Source organism: Mobula hypostoma, chromosome 3 (genome assembly GCF_963921235.1).
Source record: "Mobula hypostoma chromosome 3, sMobHyp1.1, whole genome shotgun sequence".
Classification (NCBI taxonomy): domain Eukaryota; kingdom Metazoa; phylum Chordata; class Chondrichthyes; order Myliobatiformes; family Myliobatidae; genus Mobula; species Mobula hypostoma.
Window position 1 is genome coordinate 206,263,076 of NC_086099.1, and position 21,408 is coordinate 206,284,483.

Below are 21,408 nucleotides of genomic sequence, written 5' to 3' on the forward strand. Positions count from 1 at the left end.
TAATTCTCAGAAACCTTTGCTTTGACGGTGTCAATTTGAACAGTTGTGATCAATGGTGTTGCAGCGGATGCAACAATTAATTAACTTCTTCCCTTGGTCACTGGGCAGCAGCACCAGACGACGGCTAATGCCACTGCTGGATAATAGGCTGAGGTAGAGGGTTTTTATCCAGCAGAGGCGATTGGTAGGTGGAAGGGCCTGCGCTCTCATGATTGGCAGCATGCGGGTCCAGTCAGTGCACGGTGATGGACATACAGAGAGTGAATCCTGGCCGAAAACGATGATTGACAAGGGCTGGGGTCGTTCGAATGCGGTGATTGACAGGGAACCGGGATCGTCTGAATGCCGTGATTGACGCGGAGGGAGGCTGGTCCATGTGCGGTTACGTAAGGCAGAGGACGGCCCCGGGACCAATGATTGACAAAAGGAGAGAGGGCGGAGTGAAGCTTGTCGATTTTGAAGCGGCTGATCACTGCGAGTAGCTGGAGAGCGCCGCTTCGCTTCACCCATCACACATCTCCCTTTCATCTCGCCCGGAATGGATTGCTAGTCGAAGTGCAATGGATGAAGAATGATGGAAGTGATCTACTCCATCCTCCTGCTCCTGTTGGCTCTCCAGTCCCGTTTGATCGTGCGAGCGGACAAGAAATTCGGTAAGTTTGTTTTGTAGCTTGTGCTATATTTTTTAAAGGATACCCGCTCTATCAGGTGAAGATCTTGTTCGATGCGGGTGCATCAGGTTGCGCATCCAAATCTCTGACATGCGACAGAAAAACAGGCTGTAAAAAAAAAAGAAACCTAGCGTTCATCCTTCCATGAACCTGCGTGAAATTTCCGTAGATAATGGGCTGGGGTTGTCATTTGTGCGTAGTAGACCTGCAAGTGCATCGGATCTGACTTCAGACGGGCGGGAGCCCACGGCTTAGGCTGGTTTAAATAGTACCAGCACTGGTAACCGTGTTAACTTTTGCATCGATACAGACCCCGGCTAGAAACCATGCCCACACATCACGTCAGATACTTCGCTATAGATTTTGATAAATGCCTGCTTCTGTTGTCCTGTGCAGGCGGAATTACTTCATTGTGGTTATTGACTGTCCGCTAACCGCCGACCGCCCTCTGGGATCAGTAAGAAGATAAGTGAGAGCAGAAGTAGATTCAGCCCCTCAAGATGCGCGGTCATTGAGTGATATCCTGCTTGATTCCCTAAGGCCATTCCACTTGCCCTCATAATCCACACATCACTTTATCCCCGTAGTTTCCAAGCCATTAGTCTGTATGGATGAAGAGGGCCGAAGATCCTCCGCGCTCTGTATCTTCGCGAGTACATATGCATCAAGAGGGCAAATCTCTTAGTCTGGGGCTTTCCACCCCTAAGCCTCTTTTTTTTTAGGATTCTCAGCTGAATAAACGTCCAAACAGCATTTACATTGGGGTCAAATCTCTCCCCGTGAAAATATTCCCTCTAAACCCAAGAATTGTACAAGTTGTTGCATTTCTGTAGTTATGGAAATACAAATTAGGACAGGAGCTCGCTGCAGACAGCTCTGCCATTCTTCCAATCTCCCTCGCAATGACCATTGCACTTTGTTTATCTAAGGGCATGACACATTCATTGTAACTATAACACCATGTTCTGCCTTCTCTCTGTAACACCTCAGTGTACTTGTGTGTGGAATGATGCCTCTAGATGACATGCAGGCAAAAGCTGTATCTAACCTGGGACTACCTGCCCATTATCTCCTTCCTCACCTGGTTCCACGTATTGTCTGCCAGCTTCTCCCCCTCACCTCTTTATATTGGCTATCTACTCTCTGCACTCTCATCCTTGACATGGAAGAGCTACAATGCCTTTGCCTCCACAGATATTGCCTGAACCACAGAGTTTCTTCAACAGTTTGTTTTTACATACTCATGATTTCAGCAGTCTCTTGTGTATCAATTTGCCTCATATCTGTTTTAAAAGGGTGTCTCATTTTTTAAAGGAATTAAGACTGCACTAAGTATTCCCCTTACCAAAGCTCTATATCATTTTATTGAGATAGTTTGCCATAAAGGCTAATACACACATTGCCCACTTTATTAGAAACACCTGCTCATCAATGCAAATTTCTAATCAGCCAATCATGTGACAGCAACTCAATGCATAAAAGGATGCAGACATGGTCAAGAGATTCATTTGTTGTTCAGACCAAGCATTGGAATGGGGAAGAAATCTAATCTATGTGACTTTGACCATGGACTGATTATTGGGGACAGGCGGGGTGGTTTGAGTATCTCAGAAACTGCTGATCTCCTGCACAACAGTTTGTACAGTATACAGAGAATGGTGCAAAAAAGTTTTTTAAAACTTCCAGTGGGAGGCAGTTCTGTGTGCGAAATTTCCTTGTTAATGAGAGAGATCAAAGGAGAATGGCCAGACTGCTTGAACTTGAAAGTAACTCAAATAACTACTGGTAACAACAGTGATGTGCAAACAGCATCTCTGAATGCAAAGCAGGTCGAACCTTGAAGTGGGTGGGTTACAGCAGCTGAAGACCATGAACATACACTCAAAGGCCATTATGTACAGGAGGTACCTAATAGAGTGGACACTGAGTGTATGCTTTCTTAATTACTCTACCTACATGCTGATGTTACGTTTTCTATGTACTAGGACACCCAGTCTTTCACCTCTCAATCCATCACTATTCTGCAGCCAATATTTCCAATTAAAGTTGATAACCTTCCCTTACTCCATCTGTCATATTTTTGCACATCCCATTAACACATCTAGTGTCAGGCTTGCAGGATTTGACTTGGTGGGGGAACTTGAGGGAGTACTTGAGGACCCCGGGTACTCACTGACAGTACAAGCAATGAGATACGACATTGTAAAGATCAATGGCACATGAAACGAAGGGGATGTGTGGAGTGCTGATGATATATGATAGCTCCAAGAGGATAGTGAGTGGGAGATGAAGAACAGTGTCATCCACTTTGGTAGAAAAGACAAACCTGCTAATTATTTTTATGGGGTGATGAGTGGATAATATTTTCTGTTTAAAGGGTCCTAGGCATCCTTGTACATAAATCACTGAAAGCCAACATACAGGGGCAGTTAGGTGATTAGAAAGGCAAATAGTATGCTCTTTTAAAAGGATTTGAATACAAGAATAAGGATGTTTTACTATAATTAAAACAGACCTTGGTAAGCCTGCACCTGATGTATGCACGGTTCAATTATGGGTTAATTTCTTGAGAAATGATGTACTTGTTTTGGAAGGAGTGCACCAAAGACTGGTTCCTAGAATGGCCGATCTGTCCAATGAGATGAGACTGAATGGGGTAGTTCTGTATTCTCCAAAGTTTATTAAAATGAGAGTTGACTACATTGAAATATTCAAAATTGTTAAAGGGACTGAGTGGATTGAAGTGAGGATGATGATCTGCCTGGCAGAAGAGTCTGGGACCAAGCAACAGTGTCTCAACACAAGAGTCTGGACATTTAGGACTGAAATGAGAGGATGTTTCCTCACACAGTGTCTGGTGTCTATGGAATTCTCTTCACCAGAAAGCTTTGGAAGCTTGGACCTTGATTGTTATCAGATAGAGATAAGCAAATTTCTGTATTTTTACGCTTTAGTGGATATGGGTGGCATGAAACTTTGACAAGCTTCTATAGATAATATTGGAGAGTATCCTAACTGGTTGCATCATAGCCTGGAGTGGAAACACCAAACCCCAGGAACAGAAATGTCTCTGAAAGTGGTGGATGCAGACAAAGCCTTGAGTACATTTATATGGAGCCCTGCCACAAGAAAGTAGCATCTATAATCAAGGACTCTGCAACATCCAGGCCATGGTCTCTTCTCACTACGGCCATCAGGCAGGAAGACAGGATCCTTAGGACCCACTTCACCAGGCTTGGGTCCGGTTACCACCCAACAACCATCTGGCTCCTGAACTGGCGTGGGTAACTTCACTCACCACAATCCAACCTACAGACTCACTTTCAAGGACTTTTTACAACTCATGTTCTCAGTATTATTTTTTTTCAATTTGCACAATTTCTCTTTGCACATTGGTTGTTTGTCAGTCTTAGTTTGTGTATAGTTTTTCACAAATTCTGTTGTATTTCTTTATTTCCCTGTAAATGCCTGAAAGAAAATGAATCTCAAGGTATTAGATAACATATACTTCTAGGTAATTCGATAATAAATTTGACTTTGAAGGAAAATAGAATATCATCTCTGATCCAGTTGAATGGTGGAGCAATCTTTTCATGTTTTTCAAAGGCTTTTGCACCCTCTTACACTCCAGTCTAGCATTACATCATAAGCCAGATAGGTCATGCACACTGTCACAACATCTATGATTGAACAGAGACTGTACAGAACTGAGGTCTATTCACACTGGTCTTAGCGCCAAACCACAGGTAACAGCTGGCTGAGCTGAATATTGTCTGTCTGTTCACACTCTCTGTTTTTAATCTTTCATTTATTACTCTCAATCCCTTGAGCACTTGCCTTGTGTAATAACATCTTGGATGTTACCTTATGAAATACTTCTTGAAAATCCCATTGCATTACACCTGCTGATTCAGCTTTGAGTACTGCGTTACAACCTCAGCCCTAATAATTATAGGCATGGTGTAATAATCTGTGCAAGATTATTGCAAGTGTATACATAATTGTAACAAATCGTAGGTGTGAATAGGAGTGTTCAACTTGGGCTCCATTATTTTGTGATCTCCTACACGTTTTAAATTATGTAGCCGTAATGAAAGAACTGAATCACCGATGAGCTCACCTGGTCCCTCAATATCATCTCCCTGAGCAAGAAGGCACAGCACTGCCTCCACTTCCTGAGGAGGTTGAGGCAAGCAATGCCAACCCCACCCCCCACCATCATCTTAACCTAATTTTCCAGGAGCACCATCGAGAGGGTCCTGACAGACTGCATCTCCATCTGGTATGGGAGCAGCCGAACATTGGACTGGAAGTCCCTACAAAGGACAGTGAGAGGATCATAGGGGTCTTCCTAGGGACATTTGTCAGGAGTACCGTGTACTCAAGGCCCTTCATATGATCAAGGATCCCACCCATTCATCCAGCATCCTCTTTTGACTTTCTACCATCGGGGCAGGAGGCTGATGCATTAAACAAGAACAGTCAGGGTGGGAAACAGTTACCTCCCTCAGGCCATTAGGCTTCCGAACTCCATGTTGCATCACAATCAAAGTGTCACCGGTTAATCTTATAAAATTTAATTTATGCACTTTATTTTGTTTATTTATGTGTAATTCATCTGCTGATTTTATCCTTTTACCAAAATTATTGTGTGTCATACGTGCTTTATGCCCTGGCCCAGAGAAACATTGTCTTGTTTGACAGTGTACATGTATATAGTTAAATGACAACAAACTTGACTTGAATAAAGTAACATGGGTAAACCCAGATGCTGGAAGTCTTGAGCAACACACAAAATGTTGGAGCAACTCAACAAGTCAGGTGGCGTCTATGGAGGGGAATAAACAGTTGCCGTTTCAGGTACTGATGAGGATCTCGGCCCGAAACGTCGACTGTTTATTCTGTTCCATTGAAGGTAACATCCATACCTTCTTTCCTGCACTCTGCTAAAATTTCTTGTGCGTCCCAGTCTTTAAGACGTTAGAAATAATACTAATATGATTGCAGCTTGTTCTACTATGAAAGGATTTAGGACGTGTTCAGCTTCACTAGCAGTTTGGTACCAGCATACAGATGTGAACGAATATTTATTTGAGGTGCTAATTTACTTCACTGTAATGACTGAAAAAACAACTCTGAGCTCCAGTCGAGAGATGGATTTGGCACTGAGAGGTTAGATGGAAAATCTGGCAGACAAGATTAATAACAACTGTTCCTAGGAAGTAATTAAATCACGGTGTTGTAATTAAGAGCTGAAATGAGTGAAAGGTGTTTAGAAAAGACAAATAAACTTTTCACTAGTGAAGATTTATTCAAAAGCAGATTTGGTAGAACAAAAAGCAAACACAAAATTCAGTTCGTATTTTGAGCAACACACACAAAATGTTCGAGGAACTCAGCAGGTCAGGCAGCATCTATGGAGGGAAATGAACGGTCAAATTTTTGGGCCAAGAGCCTTCGTCTGGACTGTAAAGAAAGAGGACAGAAGCCAGAATAAAAAGAGTGGCTGGAAAGTGAGGAGAAGAAGCTGACAGGTGATAAGTGAATCGAGATGAGGAGGAAGAAGGGTATGTGGTTGGGGAGGGGGGAGAGAAATGGGAACGATGTGAGAAGATGATAGGTGAAAGAAGCAAATTTAAAATCTGATTGGAGAAGACAGTGAATCATGGATTTGTCACTGGAATAAAGGGAAGGAGGTGAGAAACTGCAGAGAGGAATATATGTCAGCTTCACCTGTGTTGAGGTGGCTGCACCTGTTTAGAAACCTATTTGCTGGTGAGGGAGGAGGTGTAGGGGCAGGCAGGTAAAACGTTTAGAGCAGTTTCAGAGATACTGCCTGGCGTGTGCTTGGTTGGGAGGGACAAGCAGACAAGGGAATCTCAGAGAGTTCCATCCCTGCGAAAAGCGGAGAGAGACGACAGGAAGATGTGCCTGGTGGTGGGATCCTATTGGATTTGGCAGAAGTTATGGAGAATGACATGTTGGATGTGGAGGCTCGTTGGGTGGTAGGTAAGGACAAGGGGGAATGTCATTGGAGGATTGAGTGAGGCAGATGTGCAAGGAACATTTCCATTTACTTATAGATGGGGCTCAAGAATTATTTAAATATTAAAACCAATATCTAAACCCTTATTTTTAGAATCAATGAACTAAACAAAAATTTAGAATTTAGTGGTATGTGACTAATCTCTATAATTCCCCTTCTGCAGCTGGATAGTTGTTTTCCTCATTGGTTGACCACAATCATTTGTGTTCTGTCCAGCATCGCCGAGGATTGTTAACAGCATCTCCTCAATGACCATCAACACAGGTGCACGTTAAGGCTGCATGCTCTACACTCTATATACTCCTGTCTGTGTGGCTAGGCACAGCTGTAATTCTATGTACCAATTTGCTGATGACACCGCAGTTATCGGACAAGTTACAGGCGGTGATGGGTATTGAATACAGGAGCGAGATTGGAAATCTGGTTGAGCGGTGTCACAACGACAACCTCTCGCTCAACTAAAACTAAAGCGCTGATTGTTGACTTCAGGAAAGGGCAGGAAGGCGAACATGTGCCAGTCTGCATTGGAGGATCAGCAGTAGAGTGAGCCAGTAGTTTTAAATTCCTGGGCATTAAGATAGCAGCTGATCTGTCCTGGGCCCAGCACATAGATGCAATCGCAAAAAGTGCAGCAGCATCTTTATTTCCTGAGGAGGTTAAGGAGGCTCAGCTTTTCACTGAATAGTTGTAGCAAACTTCTACAGATGTGCTGCAGAAAGTATTCTGAATGGTTCATGGTCTGGTACCACAATTCGAATGCACGGGAACTGAATGTGTAAGTCCTGTCTGGTAATCATACATCTTGTAAATGCCACATATTATGTCATGTTTTCTCCTTTACATGTGAATGTCAGAACGTGAAGTTATGTTCTCCACCTTGTAGTATGGTTTCCAAGATAAGCGTTTTCAGTACTGGAGCACTAACAGCATTCAGGTTATTTTTATGTTATTCCATGACAAGCCATTTTATTTCCATGTAGGACACCAGATCTGCAAAGCTGATGCTCTGTTCCATGCTTTGCCAAGCAAAATGGCTACTAGTCAGACTTAGGATAAGATTCAAACAGGGGCAATGAGCTTTCTTGAAAAAGTGCAACACCTGTATTGATTATTGGGAATCTCTGGGCCCTGAGTGGAGAAGGACTATTTGGTTGGCATCGAGAACGTTTTGGTTGGTACAAGTACAGAAGCCCTGTATGATTAATGGTAGGAGCACAAAACCTCACAAGTGGCCTATCTTCCTGCCTCGCCATGGTTTCCTGTCCCACCTGCCGTTCCCACATTGGCCTCAACAGTCGTTTTGGAACCCACGAAGCGGGAGTGGGAGCAAATCATTGATGCAAGAGATTGCAGATGCTGGAAGTCTGAAGCAACATAGAAAGTTCCTGGAGGAACTGAGCAGGTCTGGCTGCAAATACTGAGAGAAATGGACAATTGGCATTTCGGGTTGAGACCCTTCATCTGGATGGTCAGTGCACCCTCTCAAATAAACAAGGTGAACATCCTGGGCTTTGGGTGTTTATGTAAAGGGTTGCACTGAATCATGGTGCCGCCGATACAATGTTCTCAATGCCAAAGGCTTTGTGGTGAAGGACTGCAATCGAAAGTTCTGCACCCACTGGGTCCTGTGTAAAAGCCTGCAAATACACAAACGTGTGTCAATGACCATTGTTCAGTAGCACTTAAATCCACGGTGATAAAAAGTTTCGAGAGATTGATGATGAAACATATCAACTCCTGCCTGAGAAGTGACGTGGATCTGCTCCAATCTGCCTACTAGCACAACAGGTCCACAGCAGATACCATTTCATTGTCTCTCCATCCAACGGTGAGACATCCGGACAGCAAGAGATGCCCTTTAATGCCTACAGCTCAACATTCAATGCTATCAGCCCTCAAAACTAATTAATAAGCTTCAAGACCTTGGCCTCAATGCCTCCTTGTGCAATTGGATCCTTGATTTCCTCACTTGTAGATCCCAGTCCTTCTGAATTGGCAACGATATCTCTTCCACAATCTCCATCAGCACAAATGCGTCAGAAGGCTGTGTGCTTAGCTCCCTGCTCTACTCACTTTACACCCATGACTGTGTGGCTAAGCACAGCTCCAATGCCATATTCAAGTTGGCTGATGACACCACTGTTGTAGGCGGAATCAAAGATGGAGACGAATCAGCATATAGAAGGGAGATTGAAAATCTGGCTGAGTGCTGCCATAACAACCCCTTACTCAGTGTCAGCAAGACCAAGGAGCTGATTAGTGATCGTAGGTCCATGAGCTAGTCCTCACCAGGAGGTCAGAGGTGGAGAGGATCAGCAGCTTTAAATTCCTCAGTGTTATAATTTCGGAGGATCTGTCCTGGGCCCAGCCTGTGGCACATTTATGAAGAAACTACGCCAGTGCCTCTAGGTTTGCAAAGGTTTGGCATGGCATCTATAACTTTGACAAACCTCTTTAGATGTGCGGTGTAGGGTACAATGACTGCCTGTATCACAGCCTGGTATGGAAACACCAAAGCCTTTGAACGGAAAATACTACAAAAAAGAAATTAGCGGATACGGTCCAGTCCCTCATGAGTAAAGCCTCCCCCACCATTCAGCATATCTACATGGAGCATTGTTGAGTGACATCGGAGACCCCCACCACCCAGGTCGCACTTTCTGCTCGCTGCAGGATCCTCAGGACACACATCACTAGGTTCAGTAGCCGTTATTACACCTCAGCTATCAGGCTTTAGAACCAATTTAGAACTCAACTTCACTTGCCCCATCAGTAAAATGTTCCCACAACTTATGGACTCACTGTTTTCCTTCTTTCTTTCTTTCTATTTATTTATTTATCTATCTATCTATCTATTTATCTTTTTTTTCTATTTGCACAGTTTGTTGCTTTTTGCCCTCTTGGGCGCAGACTTCCATTGATTCTGTTCTGGTTATTAGATTTTCTGCGCCTACCCACAAGAAAACAAATCTCAGAGTTGTATATGCTGATATATATATATTTTGATAATAAATGTACTTTGAACTTTGTTCAAAGAGTGATAGACTGTCAGAGTCTTTTCCACTGGGTAGAAATGTCAAGATACTAGAGGACAGACATTTAAGATGAAAGAAAAAAAGTTTAAAGGAAGACTGTGAGGCTTTTTTTTTGCACAGCAGAGTTATCAGCATCTGGAATGAGCTTCTGGATGTGGTGGTAAAAGCAGGTATGTTTGTGGCGTTTAGATCATCCTGGATAGTGAGAAGTTCGCATCTACAGATGCGCTGGGCCACCCACACCACTCTCTTCAGAGTCCTGCGATTGAGGGAAGTACAGTTCCCATACCAGGCAGTGATGCAGTCAGTCAGGATGCTCTCAGTTGTGCCCCTGTAGAAGTTTCTTAGGATTTGGGGGCTCATACCAAACTTCTTCAACTGGCTGAGGTGAAAGAGGCGATGTTGTGCCTTTTTCATCACACGGGCGGTTTGTACAGACCACGTGAGATCCTCGGTGGTGTGTATGCCGAGGAACTTAAAGCTGTTCACCTTCTCAACCCTACATGTATTGACTTCAGTAAGGTTGATCTTGACTTGCTTCAATGAATATTATGCTGGTGATACTGGAATTGGTAGTTATTGCTTTGTTGGTGCTGATAGTTAGCTTGCTGCCACTTTCATTGGGATCTACGACCTGATGCCTGTTCAGTGGACAGGTCCCAATCGGATTACCCTTGTACTGTATACCATTTTAGGTCTGTATTAGCTAATATGTGTCTTCCTGCTACCTGCTTTGTTGCCACTGGAGACAAATAGGCCCTAAAATAATAAGTTTTGACATTTTTGTGGAGAACTATTACAAGAGGCCTTCATGCCAGGTCTATTTGACTTGCCCAGTACAGAGTTCTGTGGGCGAGCCTTTACTTGGCTGTAGATCTGTGGCTCCATTTAATTGACTTGTGGTTTATCTGTCCCCAGTTGCTGGCCATCTCCACTGGGTTTCCATACTTCTGTGCAACATTGAAGGAGACTACCTTGACCCATCCAATCTGTGCCAACTCGTAGTGCAGTTCCATGCTCTCTTTAATTATCCTTGTAGCCTGTTCTCACAAAAGTTAGAATCTGTGGAAGGCCAGAATAAAGAGCCGTGGGTTTTTAACATGGCACCCGTGAGGTCAGGAATCACTCCTTCTTACAAAAGTTGCGATCTGGAGGTCTCCATTCGTATTAGTCACATGTTATGTTTTCTGATAATATAGAGAAAGACCATTTAGTCTATTGAGTCCACACTGGCTCTTAGAGCACTCCTTTTAGACAAATTGCCTTATTTGTTACCTTATCAACAATTCTCCTTGCAAGTCCTTCAGCCTCCCTCCGCTAACCCCTTCCCCTGCGCCATTTCACCTCTCACCCATCTACAGCACGGAGCCAGGCCCTCAGCCCGTCCAGTTCATGCCAACCTGATAATCTGCCTAGTTCCAACCTGCCTGCAGCTGGACTACAGTCCTCCAAGCTCCCTTTTCAATCACATAACTGTTCAAACTTCTCTTAAGTGTTACAATTAAAATGTGACCTTTCTGCTAGCAACTTTCCACACTCACATCACCCTCTGAGCGAAGATGTTCCTCTTCAGATTCACCTCAAATATTTTACCATTCACCCTAAACCCATGTTCTGCTCTCACCTAGCCTGAGGGGAAAAGGCCCCCATGTATTCACCCTATTTTTTCCACTCATAATTTTATATACCCGTGTAAGATCTTCCCTCATTCTCTTATGCTCTAGGGACTAAAATCTTAACCTATTCAACCAGATCCTCAGGCCCTAACAACATCCATGTAAGCTTTCTCTGCATCCTTTCAAGCTTATTGCAGACATCCCATCCTGCAAAAACTCATTTCAGGGGGGTAGCACCATCAATTTGCGGGAGACTCCCGGAACGTCCAGGAGAGGTGGGATGTCTGCAATAGAGTAGCTCCTTAGCAGCTAACCAGCTAGTTTAAATAACGTTAGCTATGCTAATGAACGAATGACACCTGTTAAACTCACCTCAACATGTCTTGTACAGTCTTAACCCACCACGGGCAATAGAAAAGTCACTGTTCCAAACAGTGCAGCGAGAAACACTGTCATTATTTATGACCCCTATTAGGCAGGGTTATACTTTAGGGTAGTCTGGGGTGACGTACGTATTATACTTTCTTTTTTTGGAACACTCTACCATGGTGTGCTCTCTCTCTCTCTCTCTCTCTCTCTCTCTCTCTCTCTCTTTCTCTCGTGGTCGCTCTCTCACTCTCTTTCGCGCTGTCTCTCGTCGCTCTCGCGCTTGCTCTCTTGCTCACTCTCTCGCTCTCTCTTGCTTTCTCTCTCTCGCTCTTGCGCTCACTTGCTCACTCGCTCTCAAAAAAATTGATTTCCGGGATATTGTACATAATTTGCGGGCATCAGGAAGCCAGTATTAATATGCGGGAGACTCCCGGAACTTCCGGGAGAGGTGGGATGTCTGTTATTGATACCTTTCCTGTATGTAGGTGATCTGAACTGCACGCTGTACTCTAAAATTGGCCTCCCCAACTACTTGTACAATCTCAATATAAATTGGAGATTGCTAATAGACTGACCTGACTAAGGCTTCTTTCTTATAGGTAAGAGCTACAGAAACTAAGGCTGCAGGTGTTGAATTAAGATCTAGATCAGCTCAAATCTAACAATAGGACTGAAATGCTTTATGTTTTCTATCCTAAAGCAACCATTTTTATTGTATTTGCTTTGGTTATATTTTTTGTCCATCGATTTCCTTCTGGAAATGCCCATCTCTGCGATTGCTGCAATGCTTCTGACTGACATAATGTATGAAACATTTCTTGTTCAACCTTAAACTTCCTGGGAGTGAATATCTTCAATAATGTGTCCTGGTCCAACTATGTAGACACCATAGCCAAAAGGCGGACAAATTTGTCATGTCACCTTTACTGTCTCCAATTTCTATTAATGGGAAGTACAGTATCCTATCTGAATGCAGCAACTGCTCTACCCATGACTGTAAGAAACTGCAGAGAGTTGTGGACACAGCTCAGCACATCACTGAAAATAGCCTCCCCTCCGTAATCTCTGTCCACCTGCCTTGCTGCCTCTGTAAAGCAGCCTGCATAATCAAAAACCCCCATCCCATTGGGCAGAAGATAAAAAGTCTATGATACCACCAGGCTCAAGGATAACTTCTATCCCACACAAAATGCCAGAGCATCTCAAAGTCAGGTAGCAATTAAGGAGGGGAATAAGTAATCGACATTCCCAAAGAACACTCACAATGCACTGGAGGAACTCAGCAGGTCAGTCAGCATCAGTTGAAAAGATTAGTCGACGTTTCGGGCCGAAACCCTTTGTCAGGACTGAAGGAAGAACTTTGGGGAGGGTTTGAAGAATGCTGGTAGTTGAAAAAAACAGTAATTTTTATGACAAAGGGGTTGGGGAGGGGAAGCAGGGAGGTGATTGGCAGGAGAACAATAGTAGAAGGAGGCAGAACTATGAGGGAGGTGATGCGAAATAGGGATAGAGGAAGGGAGGGCGAGGGAATTACCGGAAGTTGGAGAATTCTATGTTCATACCAAGGGGCTGGAGACTACTTAGACGGTATATGAGGTGTTGCTCCTCCAAGCTGAGCTTAGCCTCATCATGGCAGTAGAGGAGGCCATGTATGGACATATCTGAATGGGAGTGGGAAGCAGAGTTGAAGTGGGTGGCTACCGGGAGATCCTGTCTGTTGTGGCGGATGGAGTGGTAGTCTCCAGCCCCTTGGTATGAACATAGAATTCTCCAACTTCCGGTAATTCCCTCCCCCTCCCTTCCTCTATCCGTATTTCGCATCACCTCCCTCATAGTTCTGCCTCCTTCTACTATTGTTCTCCTGCCAATCACCTCCCTGCTTCCCCTCCCCCACCCCTTTGTCATAAAAATTACTGTTTTTTTCAACTACCAGCATTCTTCAAACCCTCCCCAAAGTTCTTCCTTCAGTCCTGACGAAGGGTTTCGGCCCGAAACGTCGACTACTCTTTTCAACTGATGCTGACTGACTTGCTGAGTTCCTCCAGCGCATTGTGAGTGTTCCTTTGACAACAGCATCTGCAGATTATTTTGTATTCCCCAAGAATGTTGACTGTTCATTCCCGCCCATAGATGGTACCTGACTTGCTGTGTTCCTCCAGCATTCTCTGTGTATTGCTCAGGATTTCCAGTATCTGTAGCATCTCTTGTGTTTACAGCTTCTATCTATTGTTTTACAACCTTTGAATGATCCCCTTGCATGGTAAAATGGACTCTTAACAATCTTACATGTTATAGCCTGAAGAAGCATCTCGGCCCGAAACATCAATTATGTACTCTTTTCCATAGATCTGCCTGACCTGCTGAGTTCCTCCAGCAGTTTGTGTGTCTTGCTTTGGATTTCCAGCAACTGCAGATTTTGTTATAACCTTGCACTTTGTTGCCTACCCGCACTGTACTTTCTCAGTATCTGTAATATATATTCTGCATTCAGTTACTGTTTTCCTATCTACTATCTCAATGCACTGGCGCAATGAAATGATCTGTATGGATGGCATGCAACTCAAAGTTTTTTCATTGTACCTCAGTACATGTGAAAATAATAAACCAATTTACCGATCTGCATTGTAAATAATCACTTCATGATGCTTGTTGCATAGAAATGAATTTTAATAAATTACAGGTCAACCTAATTCCTGAATCTTTTCCATCATATTTGTAGTAACTTTAAGGTTAAATATAATTGAGCCTGCCACCCAGTTCTTGTAGTTCAAAAGTCATTTTCACAGTGTCTTGCATTCATGATGACAGAGGCTGACAGTGAGTAATCCGTTTATTGAGCTCATTATGGCTGTTGACAAGAGTAACAGGAATAGTTGGTAGGCTTCCAAGAGCATCTTTCTATTCCATACTTCAATGATTGTTTTCCTTCACAAAACAGTGATCATTGACTGCTTTGGTGAGTAAGTGGGGGCCTGGGGAAGGGAAGCAGTTTCAGAGAAATTTGTCAGCGAACACTGTATCGAGTCTCCTCTCCTGTCAGACTCCTTCTTCAGCCCTTTACCACTTCCACCTATTATCTTCTAGCTTCTTACTTCATCCCCCGCTTCTCTCACCCACCCTCCTCTCCCCTCACCTATCACCTGCCAGCATGTACTCCTTTTCCTATCGCGCCCCCACCCCCCGACTTTTAATTCTGGCTTCTTTTCCAGTTCCAATGAAAGATCTTAGCCCAAAATGTTGACTCTTCATTCCCTCCATAGATGCTGCCTGACCTCCTGCATCTTCTGGTGTAGGTCTGTATAAAGATTCCTTCCTTTCAGTTGCTATTTTCCACCTCTTCCCAACCTCATTGTTAGTTTGGTTGCAAATGCTTATGACAATATTGAAGCCACATGGCAAAGTATACAGGAGTAGCTCATCAGTCCAGACGTGATGTGATTTGATTATAGTTGCTGCCTTCACGGTTTCTTCTTGTTTATTTTTTTTTTGACTTATTGACAAGGCCAGCATTTATTCCTTTGGATAAGACAGAGGAGAACTGCTGCACTGTTTCCGCTGATTGTTGATGGATGCTCTGCTCCAGGATTGAAGAAGAAGGGCAGTGTACTGTACTTTCATGTGAGGATGAAGCGAGACTTGGAAGGGATCCTGCAGATTGCTATATCCCCAAGTTCCTGAAGTCTTTGTTTTATTCATCCAATCTCAAGCATTTTGAGTCTTGCATCATTTGAAACTGTACCAATATCCTCATTTAGAGTTATTCAAAAGTTCAAAGTAAATTTATTATCACAGTACATGCATGTCACCATATACAACCCTGAGATTCATTTTCTTGTAGGCATACTCAATAAATCTGTAATAGAATCAATGAAAGATCACACCAATTTGTGTGTTCAACCAATGGTGCAAATACAAAAAGAAAGAAATAATAATCATAAATAATTAAGCAATAAATATTGAGAATATGAAATGAAGAGTCTTTGAAAGTGAGTCCATAGGTTGTGGAAACATTTCAATGATGGGGCAAGTGAAGCTGAGTGAAATTTTCAGCTTCGGTTCAAAGCCTGATGGTTGAGGGGTAATACCTATCCCTGAACCTGGTGGTGTGAGTTCTGAGACTCCTGTACCTTCTTCCCAATGGAGGCAGCGAGAAGGGAGCGTGCCCTGGTTGATCATTCTGACCCCATGCTGCTCACCTAGCACCCACCCACACCAATCTCATTTTATTCTCCCCACATATCTTCCTGGGCATTAACGTCCCAGAGGTTCTATCCCGAGCCCAACATATTGATTCAATCACAAAGAAGGCACACTAGCAGCTCTATTGAATTTGAAGAAAATCACCAAAGACCCATAAAAGTTTCTTGCCTGAGCCTTTAGACTAGTTGCATCAATGAGTGCCTCAATGCACAGGATCAAAAGAGCTGTTAGGGTTAGTAGACTCAAGAGCTCCATCGTGGACTATAGCCTGCAATGACGGACAGTTTCAACAGGCTTTGCCTCGAGCAGCTGGCATCCATCATTAAGGACCTTTACCATCCAGGACTTGCCCTTGTTTCATAACTACTAACAAGTGGGTGGTACAAGGGCTTGAAGACCTCTGTGTTCTAGGATCAGCTTCTTTCTCTTCACCATCAGATCTCTGAACAATCCACATACCCTTGAACATTTCCTCTCTTCTACTACTTTTGGTTATTTTTTATTACAACTTCTGGTCATTTTTCATGTCATGCTCTGTATCGCTGTCACAAAACAACAAATTTCACAACATATATTAGCGATAATAAAACTGTTTCTGATTGCTTTACTGCTCAACCACACAGTCGGGACAATTTACGTTATCCAATTAACCCAGTAGCCTGCACATATTTGGAGCAACAGACGGTCTGCTGGGTGAGCTCAGCCAGACGAGGAGCATCTGTGGGAGGAAAAGAACTGTCGACATTTTCGGTCGAAAACCTACATCAGGAGTTGACATTCTGGGGATGTGAGCAGAAACCGAAGTTTCTCAAGGACACGGAGGAGCTGCAAACTCCACACCGACAGCACCAGAGGTCTGGATTGAACCCAGGCCCATGGCAACGTGAGGCAGCAACTTTAGTGTCATCGCCATAGTGACACCTAAAGGCCTGACAACACTTAGAAGGCGCTTGGAATTCTAAAATTCATGTTGGGACGTTCTGAGGTTGTGCAATGCCATCTAAGTGCAGGATCCAACTTCTTGTTATGATTAGGATTTGATTATCAGCACCATTTATGTTCTATATGTTCTATACTGGACAGGTATATGGAGGAATTTAAGGTGGGGTTTTATATGGGAGGCAGGGTTTAAGGGTCGACACAACATTGTGGGCCGAAGGGCCCGTACTGTGCTGTACTGTTCTATGTTCTATTTCTTCTGACATATAAGTGAATGCTTTGAAATTGATGGAAATCTGATCTTGGTGTATTGAAGCAATGTGTGTAGAGGTTCAGACTGGGGGTGAGCTATTGCTGAAAACCTGACCTGTGATTCTTGATGCATCTGAAGTCACTGACACCCTGCTTTTATTTTGCCTACCTCTCTTTTTTTCCCTTTGTTCATTCCCTTGAAAGATAATTGTAGTGATATTTTGTGGAACATGATGCCAAATTGTAGTCAGGATATAGAATCTTAAGAAAGTGACAACTATCTCCTTTGATTCATGAAAATCTTGTGTGTGCCATGAGGTAAACTTAGTTCAGTCTGGGAGGGCTGTACCTGTTGAACACAGAACAGTGCATACAGGCCCTTTGGGCAACAATGTTGTGCTGATCTTTTAACCTACTCTAAAATCTAACCCTTCCCTCTTACATCACCCTTCTCTTTTCTATAATCCATCTATCTAGGAGTTTCTGAAATGCCCCGAATGTATCTTCCTCTACCACCACCCCTGGCAGGGTGTATCATGCGCTCACCTTTCCCTTTATAAATGACATCTGATACTCCCCCCTCCCATACATTCTTCCAGTCTCCTTAAAATAATGATCCCTTGTATGAGACATTTCTGTCCTGGGAAAGAGTCTCCAGCCGCCCACTTTACCAACTCTTCATCATCTTGTATGCCTCAATCGGGTCAACCCGTTCTCTCCAAAAGAGCTTGTGGTTTACATTGTTAACTACATAAATGACCCCCATTCTAAATTCATACTTACAGGTTGGTTTAACAGGAAGACCAAGTATAAATACAGGTGTTGGGAGTTAATGGTGCATATGAGGACCGCTGCTTGCGACGTGGGTTCAGATCCCACACTGAAGCTACGTTTATTACAATCACGCAAAAAAGAAACAAGCATAATTTTGGTTTTGATCTGTTCAACTGAAGTTCACAGTTTGTTCATCTGCAGGCATTTTACTGCATGACTTATTAAGCATGTGTAGAATCTTTGTTTCATGGATAACCTTGACATGCAATGGGTATGGCAGCAATATTTAATGACAAATATACACTTAGCAAGGAATTGAAAACAATAGGAACATCAGGAGCCTACTCTGGCACCGATAGTCTAATTGTGCGTAAAGACCCGCACAGTCAGCTGATAGGCGGTCACTTCAAGGGAACAAGTTTCCTGGTATACCCTCACTGATTCATGCCATTGTTATATGACATTATTCATAGATATTGATCAATATATTTTGATCTTTAGGCACCAAAATAGAAAGACCAAAATATAATACAAGCGCAAGCAGTTGTGCGACATCTGGCAAGATGGTATTTTCCTCCCCAGCATCTTACTTCACCTATCTTCCCACCCACCCCCGCCCAGTTTCATCTATCACCTTCCAGCTTGTATTCCTTCCACTTCCCCACATCTTCTCATTCTGGGTTCTTTCCCCTTCCTTTCCAGTCCTGACGAAGAGTCTTCGAAATGTCGACTCTTTATTTCTTTCATTGATGCTGAGTTCCTCCACCAGTTTGTGTGTGTTGCTATGATGTTTTCATCATCCTCTTTTCAAACTGCATTAGTCTACTTCAAAGATGAGCATTCATTTATGTATGTGCTTATAAGGAGGCCCCTTAAGGCTGACATAGTAAGGGGAGGTAGTGTGGATTCGCTCCCACAGTACCTACTTAATGTTCCCAGTGGCATGCATCTCAGATAACCTCTGAAAACCAAGGCCAGCTCCTGGCCTTCATGTCTGGCTTAACCACTAAGCCCGGTGGCACCATTCATGCTGACAGGAGAAGGAGCAAAGGCCGGTTACTGGTGCCTTACAATCATCACTTCAGGCAGATGGTACTTGTCAGCCACAGTTCATCTAGGAGAAGGAAAACTCTGATCTCAAACCTCCGCTGCTCACGGGGAAGGCTTCAGAAGAAAACCCCATTAAAAAAAATCTGGAGCTAGAGTCACTAAGGCAGTCTTACGTTGAGTTCAATGCTGACTGGCAACTCCTACAACATCACTGGTGCCGGGCAGTATCGGCCTTTGCTGCCCTTTTGGACTCATCAGCTGCATGGGGTGGCGGAGCCTGCTGCATGAGCAACAGCTTGCTCTCCATATCCTACTGCCCTGGCTTGCGTGTCACATAGACAGTCAGGACGCGAATGAAGCAAATCCGAACACCCAAGTGCCATGTTTTTTAATGAAAAAATTTTGTTATTCATCTTGGCAATTTTCCCCAAGGTAGGTCTGGAGTTGATTGTAACTGTTTTTCAGAGAGAGAATTATGCTGGTGGGCCTCTGATTCAGCATGCTGAGTATTGGTTTCAATATATTCACTGACATCAAGTTCCTATCTGGGGGTGTATATAAACCAATAATATTGATGAAGGTGTGTGCAATAGGGTAGAGGATTTGTTCTTTTGTTGAAGATGGTACCCTCGAGGGTCCTAGAGCAACAGAGAATATCTGAGAATGGCATTTAGTCTGCAAAGGATAAATAGTTTCTGAGGTGATGAATCATGTCAATGGGTTAGAAACATAAAATCAAGTGCTTTAGTGCTCACTGTTGGTGATACTTGGCATTTTTCATTCAGGGCCAAGGGGGAAGAACATGCAGAGAGAAAATGAAACTAAAGCAAAATGAAAACAAGATGTTAAGAAATAGCCAATGTACAATGACCATCTATATTTACTTTTTTGGATGCTTTTCTTTATTTTCTGTGAAGGTAAGCCTGGGAATACAAGGACATCCCTTTAGAGCAGAGATGAGGAGGAATTTCTTTAAGAGGTGGGTGGTGATCCTGCGGAATCCTTTGCCACACACAGAAGCCAAATCCTTGGGTATATTTAAAGCAAAGGTGTGACAGGTTCTTGGTTGGTAACAGCATGAAAGGTTACAGGGAGAAGACAGGAGAATGGGGATGGGAGAGATAATAAATCAGCCCTGATGGAATGTTGGAGCAGACTCAATGGACTGAATGGCCCAGTTCTGTTCCTCTGTATGTATCGTGGTCTTGTGCTAGAGGAATCAATTAATGTCAACACAAACTGGATTGCTTAGGCTTCAGACATTGGTCAAAGTTAGATGAACTATTTTGGGAAATGTCACAATTTAAGTATATTTCATAAACACAGAGACCCTGCAGAAGCTGGAAATCCAGAGCAACACACACAAATTGCAGGAGGAAGCTCAGCAGGTCAGGCAGCATCAATGGACGTTTCAGGCTGACACCCTTCATCAGGACTGGAAAGAAAAGGGAAAGAAACCAATTAGAAGATGAGGGGTGGGGAAAGACTAAAAGCTGGTATGGGATAGGAGAAGCCAGGTAAGCAGGAAGGTTGGTGGGTGAGGGGATGAAGTAAGAAGCTGGGAGGTGATTGCTGGAAAAAATAAAGGGCTGAAGAAGGAGGAATCTGACAGGAGAAGAGAGTGGACCATCAAAGAAAGGAAAGGAGGAGGGGCACGGGAGAGAGGTGATTGGCAGTTCGTAAGAGGGGAATGGATAAAAGGGGAGCCATAATGGGAAATTGAAAAAGGGAGAAGGGGGAGGGTGGAGAAATTTCTGGAAGTTAGAGAAATTGATGTTATTCTATTTTTCAGTTTAACTATTTATTGTTATTCAATCTATTATTGAAATGGTCTGTTTCCAACTGATAAAATGAGCAAAAAGTGTAGGGGTTGGTCTGACCCCAAGTCCTTTATATGGGAGAGCCAGGAAAGCCAAGAAACTTACCATCTGATCCTAAATGTTCACATTATATTACTAGTGATTGTCTGTAAATGATAGAACTTGTCATGCAACACCACAACAGTTTGATGCAAAATGTAATTGGGTTTACCGAATTGCTATGGGGAAGATACCTAATTCATTGTCCTTTGCTATTTGAGGTTTAGATGACTGCCATTACATGGGAACTCAGGGTAGGGAGATGTCAGCGGTTGGATGGAATAGTTTCATGTTGAACAGATTACTGGAGTTGCAGTCCTGGAGTTAAAAGCTAGCAATGTAGGAGGGTAGTTTTATTTATTCATTAGTTTTCTTTTAATTGTGGTCTTCACTGGCAAGGCCACCAGTTACTCCCTATCCTAAATTGTCCTCAGGAAGGTGGTACAGTCCTTCCGGTGAAGGTTTTGCCGCAATGCTTATGGGAAAGGAACCCAGTGACAGTGAAGAATAATGGCATATTTCCATTTTGAGGGTGAGTTTTCCTTAGACCCGCTGTTCTTGATGGAAGATGCCTTTGGTTTGGCAGTTGCAGTTGAG

General features: G+C 43.4%; 1 protein-coding gene across 2 annotated transcripts in view; it reads left to right on the forward strand.

The window, feature by feature from the left end:
• The first annotated feature begins 421 nt into the window (after window positions 1-421).
• The window catches only part of ptprn2 (protein tyrosine phosphatase receptor type N2), a 1,069,199-nt gene continuing 1,048,212 nt past the window's right edge, over window positions 422-21,408 (forward strand). For both annotated transcript variants that reach the window (XM_063044415.1, XM_063044416.1), the window contains exon 1: window positions 422-653. In XM_063044415.1, the coding sequence (XP_062900485.1) occupies window positions 572-653 (82 nt within the window). In that variant the 5' untranslated portion in view covers window positions 422-571. The remainder of the gene's footprint in view (window positions 654-21,408) is intronic.